We start from the raw sequence: 10,855 nt of genomic DNA on the forward strand, positions 1-10,855 counted from the left end.
TGGGGACGGGGACAGGGATGGGGACGGGGGGGGGCAATAAACCACCTGAGTGACACGGCTGCGAGGAGAGGGGTGGGGATGGGGATGGGGACAGGGATGGGGACGGGGGGGCAATAAACCACCTGAGTGACACGGCTGCCAGGACAGGGCTGGGGACAGGGATGGGACAGGGATGGGGATGGGGACGGAGATAGGGATGGGGACAGGGACGGGGACAGGGAAGGGGACAGGGACAGGGGGCCAATAAACCACCTGAGTGACCCGGCTGCCAGGACAGGGGTGGGGACAGGGACGGAGATGGGGACAGTGTTCACCACCCAGGATGGGGACACGGACATGGGATCACAGCCTGGGGTGGGGCTGTGGGGAACCAGCCCTGAATGAGACCCCAAAAACAGCCGGGGCTGCAGCGGGCACGTGGCACCGGCACAGCCTGAGCCACAGCTGGGTTCACCCAGCCCCACATCCAGCCCCATAACCAAAGCCACGGGCACACCCCTGCCCCATGGGCACAGCCTGAGCCACAGCTGGGGACATCCAGCCCCATAACCAGAGCCACGGGCACACCCAGCCCCCACATCCAGCCCCATAACGAGAGCCACGGGCACATCCTGCCCCATGGGCACAGCCTGCCCCACACCCAGCCCCATAACCAAAGCCACGGGCACACCCTGCCCCACACCCAGCCCCATAACGAGAGCCAAGGGCACAGCCAGCCCCACATCCAGCCCCATAACGAGCCACGGGCACAGCCAGGCCCGCCCCAGATACAGCCGAACTCACCTCACGGGCACAGCCAGACCCACAATGGGCGCAACCTGAGCCCTGCCCAGACCCCTCCCTGGGCACAACCTGACCCACAACTGGACCTGTCCATGGGTACAACCAGACCCACCCCACTGGTACCAGACCCCCACCATGGGCACAACCCTCAGCCCAGACCCCTCCCTGGGCACAACCAGACCCACCCCACTGGTACCAGACCCAGACCCACGCAGGTACAGCCAGACCCACCTGTGGGCACAGCTGGGACCACCCCACGGGCACAGTCAGACCCACAGCCAGACCCACCCCACAGGCACAACCTGGCCCATGCCCAGCCCCACTCCCTGGGTACAACCAGACCCTGCCCTGGGCACAAACCTGACCCTCAGCCAGACCTGCCCTGGGCACAGTCAGACCCACTCCATGGGTACGAGACCTGCCCCTGGGCACAGCCAGACCCGTTCCACGGGGGCACAACTGGCCCCACACCACAGACACATCCAGCCCCAGATCCTGGAATGATCCATCCCCAGCTCCAGCCCCAGATTCTGGAATGATCCAGTCCCAGATCCAGCCCCACATCCCAGAACGCTCCAGCCCCACATCCTGGAACGATCCAGCCCCAGATCCAGCCCCACGTCCTGGAATGATCCATCCCCAGCTCCATCCCCACATCCTGGAACGCTCCAGCCCCAGCTCCAGCCCCAGATTCTGGAATGATCCAGTCCCAGATCCAGCCCCACGTCCTGGAATGATCCATCCCCAGCTCCATCCCCACATCCCGGAATGCTCCAGCCCCAGTTCCCAGAACCATCCCTCCCAGCTCCAGCCCCACAGTCCGTGTTCCCGTGGAACCCCGAGCCTTTATTCCCGTGCCTGGAGCCCCCCCGGGGCCGGGGCTCGGCTTTAAATACACGGTGGGGATGGAGAGACCCCCCCACCCCTCCCTGGGGGGCCAACAGACCCCCCCCTGCTCTTCACCCCCCGTTCAGGGGGGGCTGGCACACCGAGGGGGGGCCCCTGCCCCCTGTTTGGGGGGGTGGGGGCCGATGGAGCGGGGGTGGCCCCCCCCTACTTGGGGGGCCGATAGACCATCTTCCTGCTCTTGAGCACCGACCACTTGTGCCGCTTCATGTAGTACACCAGGGGCACCAGCAGGCCCGACAGCAGCAGCATCTGGGGGGCAGCGGGTCAGGGGGGCACAGGGGACACCCACCTTGAGCCCCCCAGCCTACCTTGAGCCCTCCCAGCCCACCTTGAGCCCTCCAGCCCCACCCAGAGCCCCCAGCCCCTCCCAGAGCCCCCAGCCCCACCTTGAGCCTCCCAGACTACCTTGAGCCCCCCCGACCCACCTTGAGCCCCCCAGCCCACCTTGAGCCCATCCTGAGCCCCCAGCCCACGTTGAGCCCCCCCTGAGCCCCCAGCCCACCTTGAGCCCACCCTGAGCCCCCCAGCCCACCTTGAGCCCCCCAACCCACCTTGAGCCCCCAGCCCACCTTGAGCCCCCAGCCCACCTTGAGCCCCCCCTGAGCCCCCAGCCCACTTTGAGCCCCCCTGAGCCCCCAGCCCCCCTTGAGCCCCCCCTGAGCCCCCAGCCCACTTTGAGCCCCCCTGAGCCCCCAGCCTCCCTTGAGCCCCCCTGAGCCCCCAGCCCACCTTGAGCCCCCCTGAGCCCCCAGCCCACGTTGAGCCCCCCCTGAGCCCCCCCTGAGCCCCCAGCCCACGTTGAGCCCCCCCTGAGCCCCCAGCCCACGTTGAGCCCCCCCTGAGCCCCCAGCCCACCTTGAGCCCCCCCTGAGCCCCCAGCCCACGTTGAGCCCCCCCTGAGCCCCCCCTGAGCCCCCAGCCCACCTTGAGCCCCCCCAGCCCCCCCTGAGCCCCCAGCCCACGTTGAGCCCCCCCTGAGCCCCCAGCCCACGTTGAGCCCCCCCTGAGCCCCCAGCCCACGTTGAGCCCCCCCTGAGCCCCCAGCCCACCTTGAGCCCCCCCTGAGCCCCCAGCCCACGTTGAGCCCCCCCTGAGCCCCCCCTGAGCCCCCAGCCCACCTTGAGCCCCCCCAGCCCCCCCTGAGCCCCCAGCCCACGTTGAGCCCCCCCTGAGCCCCCAGCCCACGTTGAGCCCCCCCTGAGCCCCCAGCCCACGTTGAGCCCCCCCTGAGCCCCCAGCCCACCTTGAGCCCCCCCTGAGCCCCCAGCCCACGTTGAGCCCCCCCTGAGCCCCCCCTGAGCCCCCAGCCCACCTTGAGCCCCCCCAGCCCCCCCTGAGCCCCCAGCCCACCTTGAGCCCCCCCTGAGCCCCCAGCCCACCTTGAGCCCCATGCGTTTGCGGTGGTCGTGCTCGGGCTCGGCCGCCCAGCGCAGGAAGGTGCAAACGTCCTTGGCGATCTGGGACATGGTGGCGGGGGTCCCTGCGGGGGGGGGGGACACACGGGGGGGGTCAGCACCCCCCAGACCCCCGGGACACCCCCCAGACCCCGGGACACCCCCCATACCCCCGGGACACCCCCCAGACCCCGGGACACCCCCCCCCATACCCCCGGGACACCCCCCAGACCCCGGGACACCCCCCCCCCCCCAGACCCCGGGACACCCCCCAGACCCCGGAACACCCCCAGACCCCCGGGACACCCCCCAGACCCCCGGGACACCCCCCAGACCCCGGGACACCCCCCCGGACCCCGGGACACCCCCCCAGACCCCCGGGACACCCCCCCAGACCCCCGGAACACCCCCCCCAGACCCCCGGAACACACCCCCCAGACCCCCGGAACACCCCCCCCAGACCCCGGGACACCCCCCCAGACCCCCGGGACAACCCCCAGACCCCCGGGACACCCCCCAGACCCCGGGACCCCCCCCCCAGACCCCGGGACACCCCCCAGACCCCCGGGACACCCCCCAGAGCCCGGGACACCCCCCCAGACCCCCCGGGACACCCCCCCAGAGCCCGGGACACCCCCCAGACCCCCGGAACACCCCCCCCAGACCCCCGGGACACCCCCTGGACCCCCGGGACACCCCCCCCAGACCCCCGGAACACCCCCTGGACCCCCGGGACACCCCCCCCAGACCCCCGGGACACCCCCCAGACCCTGGGACACCCCCCAGACCCCGGGACACCCTCCCCCAGACCCCCGGGACACCCCCTGGACCCCCCCCCCGACCCCGGCCCCCCCGTACCGTCATCGAACTCGAGCACCTCGTCGTAGATGGGCGGGGCCATGCCGATGGCCTGGCCCGGGAAGTAGGGGTTGTAGTGCAGCCCCTCCCGCACCGACACCCCCGCGGGGGGGTCACAGTACCCCCGTCAGCAGAGAGAACACGTAATCCTCACCCCCGTGCCTGCGGGGGCACAGCGGGGTCAGTGAGGGCATGGGGAGATGGGGATGGGACCCCCAAACACCCCCCGTGCCTGTGGGGTCAGTGAGGGCATGGGGACACGGGGCTGGGACCCCCAAACACCCCCCGTGCCTGTGGGGTCAGTGAGGGCATGGGGACACGGGGCTGGGACCCCCAAACACCCCCTGTGACTGTGGGGTCAGTGAGGGCACGGGGAGATGGGGATGGGACCCCCAAATACCCCCTGTGACTGTGGGGTCAGTGAGGGCATGGGGACACGGGGATGGGACCCCCAAACACCCCCTGTGACTGTGGGGTCAGTGAGGGCACGGGGAGATGGGGATGGGACCCCCCAAACAGCCCCCCGTGACTGTGGGGTCAGTGAGGGCATGGGAGACAGGGATGGGACCCCCAAACACCCCCCGTGACTGTGGGGTCAGTGAGGGCATGGGGACACGGGGATGGGACCCCCAAACACCCCCCGTGACTGTGGGGTCAGTGAGGGCATGGGGAGACGGGGATGGGACCCCCAAACACCCCCCGTGACTGTGGGGTCAGTGAGGGCATGGGGAGACGGGGATGGGACCCCCAAACACCCCCCGTGACTGTGGGGTCAGTGAGGGCATGGGGAGATGGGGCTGGGACCCCCAAACACCCCCCGTGACTGTGGGGTCAGTGAGGGCATGGGGACACAGGGATGGGACCCCCAAACACCCCCCGTGCCTGTGGGGTCAGTGGAGTCAGCGAGAAACGGGGACACAGGGATGGGACCCCCAAACAGCCCTGTACCTGTGGGGTCAGTGGGGTCAGCGGGAAATGGGGACACCCCAAAACCCCCGGGAGCCCCCAACCCACCAAGGACCTCCCAGACCCAGCACTGACGATGTAGTTGAGGTTGGGGGGCACTGCCCTGTTGTGTGACCCCAATCCCTGCTGACCCCCCAGCACCCCCCAATCCCCAGTGACCCCCCCAGTCCCTCGTGACCCCCCCAGTCCCTGGTGACCCCCCAGACCTGGCATTGACGATGTAGGACAGGTCGGGGGGCAGTGCCCCGTTGCTGGATCCCCAATCCCCCCTGACCCCCCAGGACCCCCCAGGACCCCCCAGACCTGGCATTGACGATGTAGGACAGGTCAGGGGGCAGTGCCCCGTTGCTGGATCCCCAATCCCCCCTGACCCCCCAGGACCCCCCCAAGCCCCCCAAACCTGGCATTGACGATGTAGGACAGGTCGGGGGGCAGTGCCCCGTTGCTGGATCCCCAATCCCCCCTGACCCCCCAATCCCCAGTGACCCCCCAAACCTGGCATTGACGATGTAGGAGAGGTCAGGGGGCAGTGCCCCGTTGTGTGACCCCAATCCCCCCTGACCCCCCAGGCCCCCCAGACCTGGCATTGACGATGTAGGAGAGGTCGGGGGGCAGTGCCCCGTTGTTGGATCCCCAATCCCCCCTGACCCCCCAGGACCCCCCAGGGCCCCCCAAACCTGGCATTGACGATGTAGGACAGGTCAGGGGGCAGTGCCCCGTTGTTGGCCGCCCTGGCAGCCTCGGGGTTGGGGTAGGGCCGTGGGAAGTAGTCGGAGATCTTGCCGGGCCTCATGAACATCTCCCCGTTCTCGTCCGGCCCGTCCTGCACCTCCACCTGCCCCGGGACAGCGGGGACACGGCTCAGCCAGGCCAGGGGACACCAGGGGACAGCGGGGGACACGGCTCAGTGGGGACACCGGGGCACCAGGGACAGCGGGGACACGGCTCAGCCAGGCCAGGGGACAGCGGGGACAGGGCTCAGTGGGGACACTGGGGCACCAGGGACAGCGGGGACAGGGCTGGGTGAGGCCAGGGGACAGTGGGGACACGGCTCAGCCAGGCCAGGGGACATTGGGGACAGGGCTGAGTGAGGCCAGGGGACACCAGGGACAGCAAGGACACGGCTCAGCCAGGCCAGGGGACAGCGGGGACACGGCTCAGTGAGGTCAGGGGACATTGGGGACACTGGGGCACCAGGGACAGCGGGGTGGGGACACCAGGGCACCAGGGACAGTGGGGTGGTGACACTGGGGTACCAGGGACAACAGGGCAGGGACACTAGGGCACCAGGGACAGTGGGGTGGTGACACTAAAGCACCAGGGACAGCGGGGTGGGGACACCAAAGTGACAGGGACGGCACAAGGGGCACTGGGGATGGTGGGATGGGGACACGGGGCACGGGTGGGGATGGCAGGACGGTGGCACAGGACGTCAGGGATGCCAACACAGGGGTGGTGGGACATGGAGACAACAGGTACTGGGGACAGGGGGACAGGAGTGGTGGGACAGGAAAACAATGGCCCCTGGGTGCTGAGGACAGGAGTGGTGGGACACGGAGACAACGGGCCCTGGTGCTGGGGACAGAGGGACAGGAGTGGTGGGACAGCAGGGACAGTGGGATGGTGGCACTGGGGCACTGGGAACAACAGGACAGCTGTGCCAGGGTACCAGGGATGGCACACAGAGGTTCTGGGACACTGAGCACGGCAGGACAGTGGGATGGTGGCACTGGGAACAACAGGACAGCTGTGCCAGGGTACCAGGGATGGCACACAGGCTGTGGGACACTAAGCACGGCAGGACAGCGGGATGGTGGCACTGGGAACAACAGGACAGCTGTGCCAGGGCACCAGGGAGGGCACACAGAGGCTGTGGGACACTGAGCACGGCAGGACAGTGGGATGGTGGCACTGGGGACAACAGGACAGCCGTGCCAGGGCACCAGGGATGGCACACAGAGGTTCTGGGACACTGAGCACAGCAGGACAGTGGGATGGTGGCACTGGGGACAACAGGACAGCCGTGCCAGGGCACCAGGGATGGCACACACAGAGGCTGTGGGACACTGAGCATGGCAGGACAGTAACACCAGGGCACGGGGAAGGAAGAATGGTGGCACTGGGGCACTGGGGACAACAGGACAGCCGTGCCAGGGTACCAGGGAGGGCACACAGAGGCTGTGGGACACTGACAGCAGGGACAGCAACAGCAGGGCACGGGGAATGAAGAATGGTGGCACTGGGGCACTGGGGACAACAGGCCAGGGGCACCAGGCCAGCAGGGCCAACAGGCCAGGCAGGGCACTGGGGACAGCGGGACGGGCAGTGGGACACCAGTCAGAGCAGGACAAGGGCACTGGGGGGGCAGGACAGCGGTGCCAGGGCACTGGGGACAACAGGGTGGGGGCACTGGAGCACCGGGAATGGCACTGGGGCACTGGGCATGGCAGGATGGTGGCACTGGGGTACTGGGAAGGTGGGACACTGGAGATGGCAGAATGAGGCACGGGGTGTGGCAGGACATCGGCACTGGGCACAGCAGGAGGGTGGCACCAGGATACTGGGAGAGTGGGACACTGGGCATGGTAGGACAGGGCACTGGGGCACACTGGAGATGGCAGAGTGGGGCACTGGGACACACTGAGCACAGTGGGAGGGTGGCACCAGGACACTGGGCATGGCAGGATGGGGCACTGGGGCACACTGGAGATGGCAGAGTGGGGCACTGGGACACACTGAGCACAGTGGGAGGGTGGCACCAGGACACTGGGCATGGCAGGATGGGGCACTGGGGCACACTGGAGATGGCAGAGTGGGGCAGTGGGACACACTGGGCACAGCAGAAGGGTGGCACCAGGACACTGGGCATGGCAGGATGGGGCACTGGGACACACTGGAGATGGCAGAAGGGGGCACTGGGTGTGGCAGGACATCGGCACTGGGCACAGCAGGAGGGTGGCACCAGAGGTGGCACCAGGACACCAGGGCAGTGGGACACTGGGCATGGCAGGATGGGGCACTGGGACACACTGGAGATGGCAGAGTGGGGCACTGGGACACACTGGGGACAGCAGGAGGGTGGCACCAGGACACTGGGTATGGCAGGAGGGGGCACTGGGACACACTGGGCACAGCAGGAGGGAGGGGCACAGGGTGACCCCAGGAGGGGGGCCTGTCCCCCAGGGGTCTCAGGGGGGGTCTGGGGGGGTCTCACCTCCTCAGCCAGAGCCTTGGCCTCGGCCTCGGTGTGGGTGACCCCGATGAGGTTCCTGAAGGCCACGTACTCCAGGCTGTGACAGGCTGAGCACACCTGGCGGTACACCTGGAACCCCCTGCGCACACTGGGGGGGTAGGGGGGGGTCAGGGACCCCCAAAACACCCCCCACAACACCCCCTGTACACCCCCTGTACACCTGGAGCCCCCTGAGCTCACTGTGGGGATGGAGGGGCTCAGGGACCCCCAAAACACTCCCCTGCACACCCCCTGTACACCTGGAACCCCCTGCGCACACTGCAGGGAGGGGGGGGGGTCAGGGACCCCCAAACACCCCCCCAAGGCCCCCCCTGTACACCTGGAACCCCCTGTGCACACTGGGGGGACAAGGGGGGGGGTCAGGGACCCCCAAACACCCCCTGTACATCTGGAACCCCCTGCGCACACTGCGGGGGACGGGGGGGCTCAGGGACCCCCCAAAACACCCCCCACACCAGCCCCTGTACACCTGGAACTACCTGCACACACTGTGGGGACATGGGGGGGGTAGGGACCCCCAAAACACCCCCCAGAACCCCCTGTGTACACTGTGGGGACGGGGGGCTCAGGGACCCCCAAAACACCCCCTGTACACCCCCTGTAGACCTGGAACCCCCTGCACACACTGCGGGGGCAAGGGGGGCTCAGGGACCCCCAAAACCCCCCAGAATGCCTGGTGGGACCCCTGGAACCCCCTCCAGCCCCTGCAGAGGGGGCTCAGGACTGAGGGGTGGGGGCTGGAAGCTGCGGCCCCCCAAGAACACCCTGGAGACCCCCAGAACCCCCTCCCCATACCTGGGGTGGTCCGGGGTCCCCCCGAGTCCCCCCAGGACTGCCCCATGTCCCCCCCCATACACGGGGTGCTCCAGGGCCTGCAGGAGCCCCCCCGTGTGCCCCCCATGTCCCCTCCGGGCCCCCCTCTCATGTCCCCCCCCATACCTGGGGTGCTCCAGGGCTACCAGAGCCCCCCCATGTGCCCCCCATGTACCTGGGGTGGTCCAGGGCCTGCAGGAGCCCCCCCGTGTGCCCCCCTCATGTCCCCCCCCCCGTACCTGGCGTGGTCGAGGGCCTGCAGGGGCCCCCCGTGGCTCCAGGGGAAGGCCGGGGGGTGCAGCTCCAGCTCCCCCGCGCTGAGGGGGCTCCCCCCCAGCGACAGGGCCAGGGTCAGGGACCCCCCCGCCGCCGCTGCCAGGACCCCCAGAGCAGCCAGAGCCCGCCGGGAACGGCCCCCGGAGCCGGGGGGGGCCGAGGACAGGGACACCTGGGGGGGACACGGGGGTCAGGGGGTACTCGGGGGGGGGCTGGAGACCCCGGGGACACCGAGAGGGCACCGGGAATTCGGGAAGAGGGAAGGCCGGGAGCGCACCCGCCGGGCACGGGCGGGACCGGCGGCACCGGGCAAAGGACACCGGGGCCGGGGGGGGGAAAGCGGGGACACGGGGCCGAGCAGGGCAGGGGAACCCGGGCAGGGGAACCCGGGCAGGGACACCGGGAACCGGCGGGATACGGGGGACATCGGGGGGCAGGACGGGGAAGAACCGGGGAGGGAAGCGGGGGGCACCGGGCCGAGCAGGGCAGGGGAACCCGGGCAGGGACGGGCACCGGGACACGGGGCCGGAGGGGAACGGGGGAAGGACGGGGGACACCGGGAACCCGGGACACCGCGGGGCAGGGCGGGGAGGGCCCGGGGAGGGATGGGGGACACCGGGAACCCGGGACACCGCGGGGCAGGGCGGGGACGGCCCGAGGAGGGCAGCGGGAGCACCGGGCGGGCCTGAGGGGGGTCCCCGCGGCCCTCGCCGGGCGCTGAGGGGGCGGCTCCCCCCGCCCGCCCCCGTGACCTTCCCGCGGCGGCCGGGCTTTGGGTGACTCACGGCGCTCGGGGCGGCGGCGGGGCGGCCCCGCGGCAGCAGCAGCGGCGGGCGAGGGGCCGCGCCCGGCGCCGGGAGCCGCCGCAGCCCCGGCAGGCCCCGCAGGCCCCGCAGCGCCGCCATCGCCGAGGTCGAGGGGACGCGCCGCACCGGCCGGAAATGACGTAGCCGCGTGGGGGAGCGACGTCACGGAGCACGCGCGATCGCCGGAGAGCCCGTTTATTGCGGCGCCCCCTGGCGGCCGGGAGGACCGAGACGAAGCGAGGGACACGCCCCACGTTCACGGAGAAAAGCCACGCCCCTTCCTCAGGCCCCGCCTCCTCCCCGAGGGGGTCCCAACAGTGTCCCCCCAACCCCAGTTTGGGGTCCTGGAACTGGAGGGGATCAGGGGTGTCACCCCAGGAATCCCTGAGTCTGTCCTGGGTGTGTCCGTGGGTGTGTCCGTGTGTCCATCCCATGTCCGTCCATGGGTCCCTCACTCCCAGCACAGCCCCTCCCAGAGCAGCAGCCGGCAGGGAAGGGCCCCCAGGGTGAGCAGGGGGGGCTCAGGAGGGGTCTGGGGGGGGCCCCGTCCATGCGTCCATCCCGTGTCCGTGTGTCCATCCCACATCCGTGTGTCCGTCCCTCACTTCCAGAAGAGCACGTTCCAGAGCAGCAGCCAGCAGGGATAGGCCCCCAGGGCGAGCAGGGGGCTCAGGAGGGCCCCGTGCAGGTGGTCCTGCAGCAGCCCCTGGCCCAGCACCCCCAGGAAGCGCTGCCAGGCCTCGCCCAGCCCCGCCGGGGCCTCCAGCAGCTCCCGCTCCAGCAGCACGGCCACGAAC

The 10,855-nt window shown here is 70.1% G+C and overlaps 2 protein-coding genes across 3 annotated transcripts; both read right to left on the reverse strand.

The window, feature by feature from the left end:
- Positions 1-1,608: 1,608 nt before the first annotated feature.
- Positions 1,609-10,179, reverse strand: LOC127464388 (cytochrome c1, heme protein, mitochondrial). The gene is given in 8 exon segments (XM_051774676.1): positions 1,609-1,941; positions 3,072-3,172; positions 3,945-4,068; positions 4,070-4,106; positions 5,588-5,745; positions 8,125-8,251; positions 9,216-9,424; positions 10,038-10,179. Coding segments are annotated over 8 exon segments (981 nt in total). The 5' UTR covers positions 10,158-10,179; the 3' UTR covers positions 1,609-1,836.
- Positions 5,885-8,112, reverse strand: LOC127464387 (uncharacterized). 2 transcript variants are annotated; one of them, XM_051774674.1, is made up of 3 exons: positions 8,004-8,098; positions 6,922-7,971; positions 5,885-6,547 (listed from the first exon to the last, which is right to left on the reverse strand). In XM_051774674.1, coding segments are annotated over exons 1-3 (1,410 nt in total). In that variant the 5' UTR covers positions 8,005-8,098; the 3' UTR covers positions 5,885-6,188. The 2 variants fall into 2 exon arrangements, with proteins under 2 accessions (XP_051630634.1, XP_051630635.1); XM_051774675.1 differs by having other exon boundaries at positions 6,830-8,112.
- Positions 10,180-10,855: the final 676 nt, after the last annotated feature.

The sequence above is a fragment of the Manacus candei genome, unplaced genomic scaffold, assembly GCF_025592945.1.
Source record: "Manacus candei isolate 608988 ecotype Guabito, Panama unplaced genomic scaffold, ASM2559294v1 h1tg000214l, whole genome shotgun sequence".
Lineage (NCBI taxonomy): Eukaryota > Metazoa > Chordata > Aves > Passeriformes > Pipridae > Manacus > Manacus candei.

Bases quoted from the DNA above. Each gene is read 5' to 3' on its own strand.
- LOC127464387 (XM_051774674.1), bottom strand. The intron at 6,548-6,921 runs GTCCCCAGTGCC...TGTTGTTCCCAG, and splicing joins CCTGGCACGGCTGTCCTGTT to TGCCCCAGTGCCACCATCCC.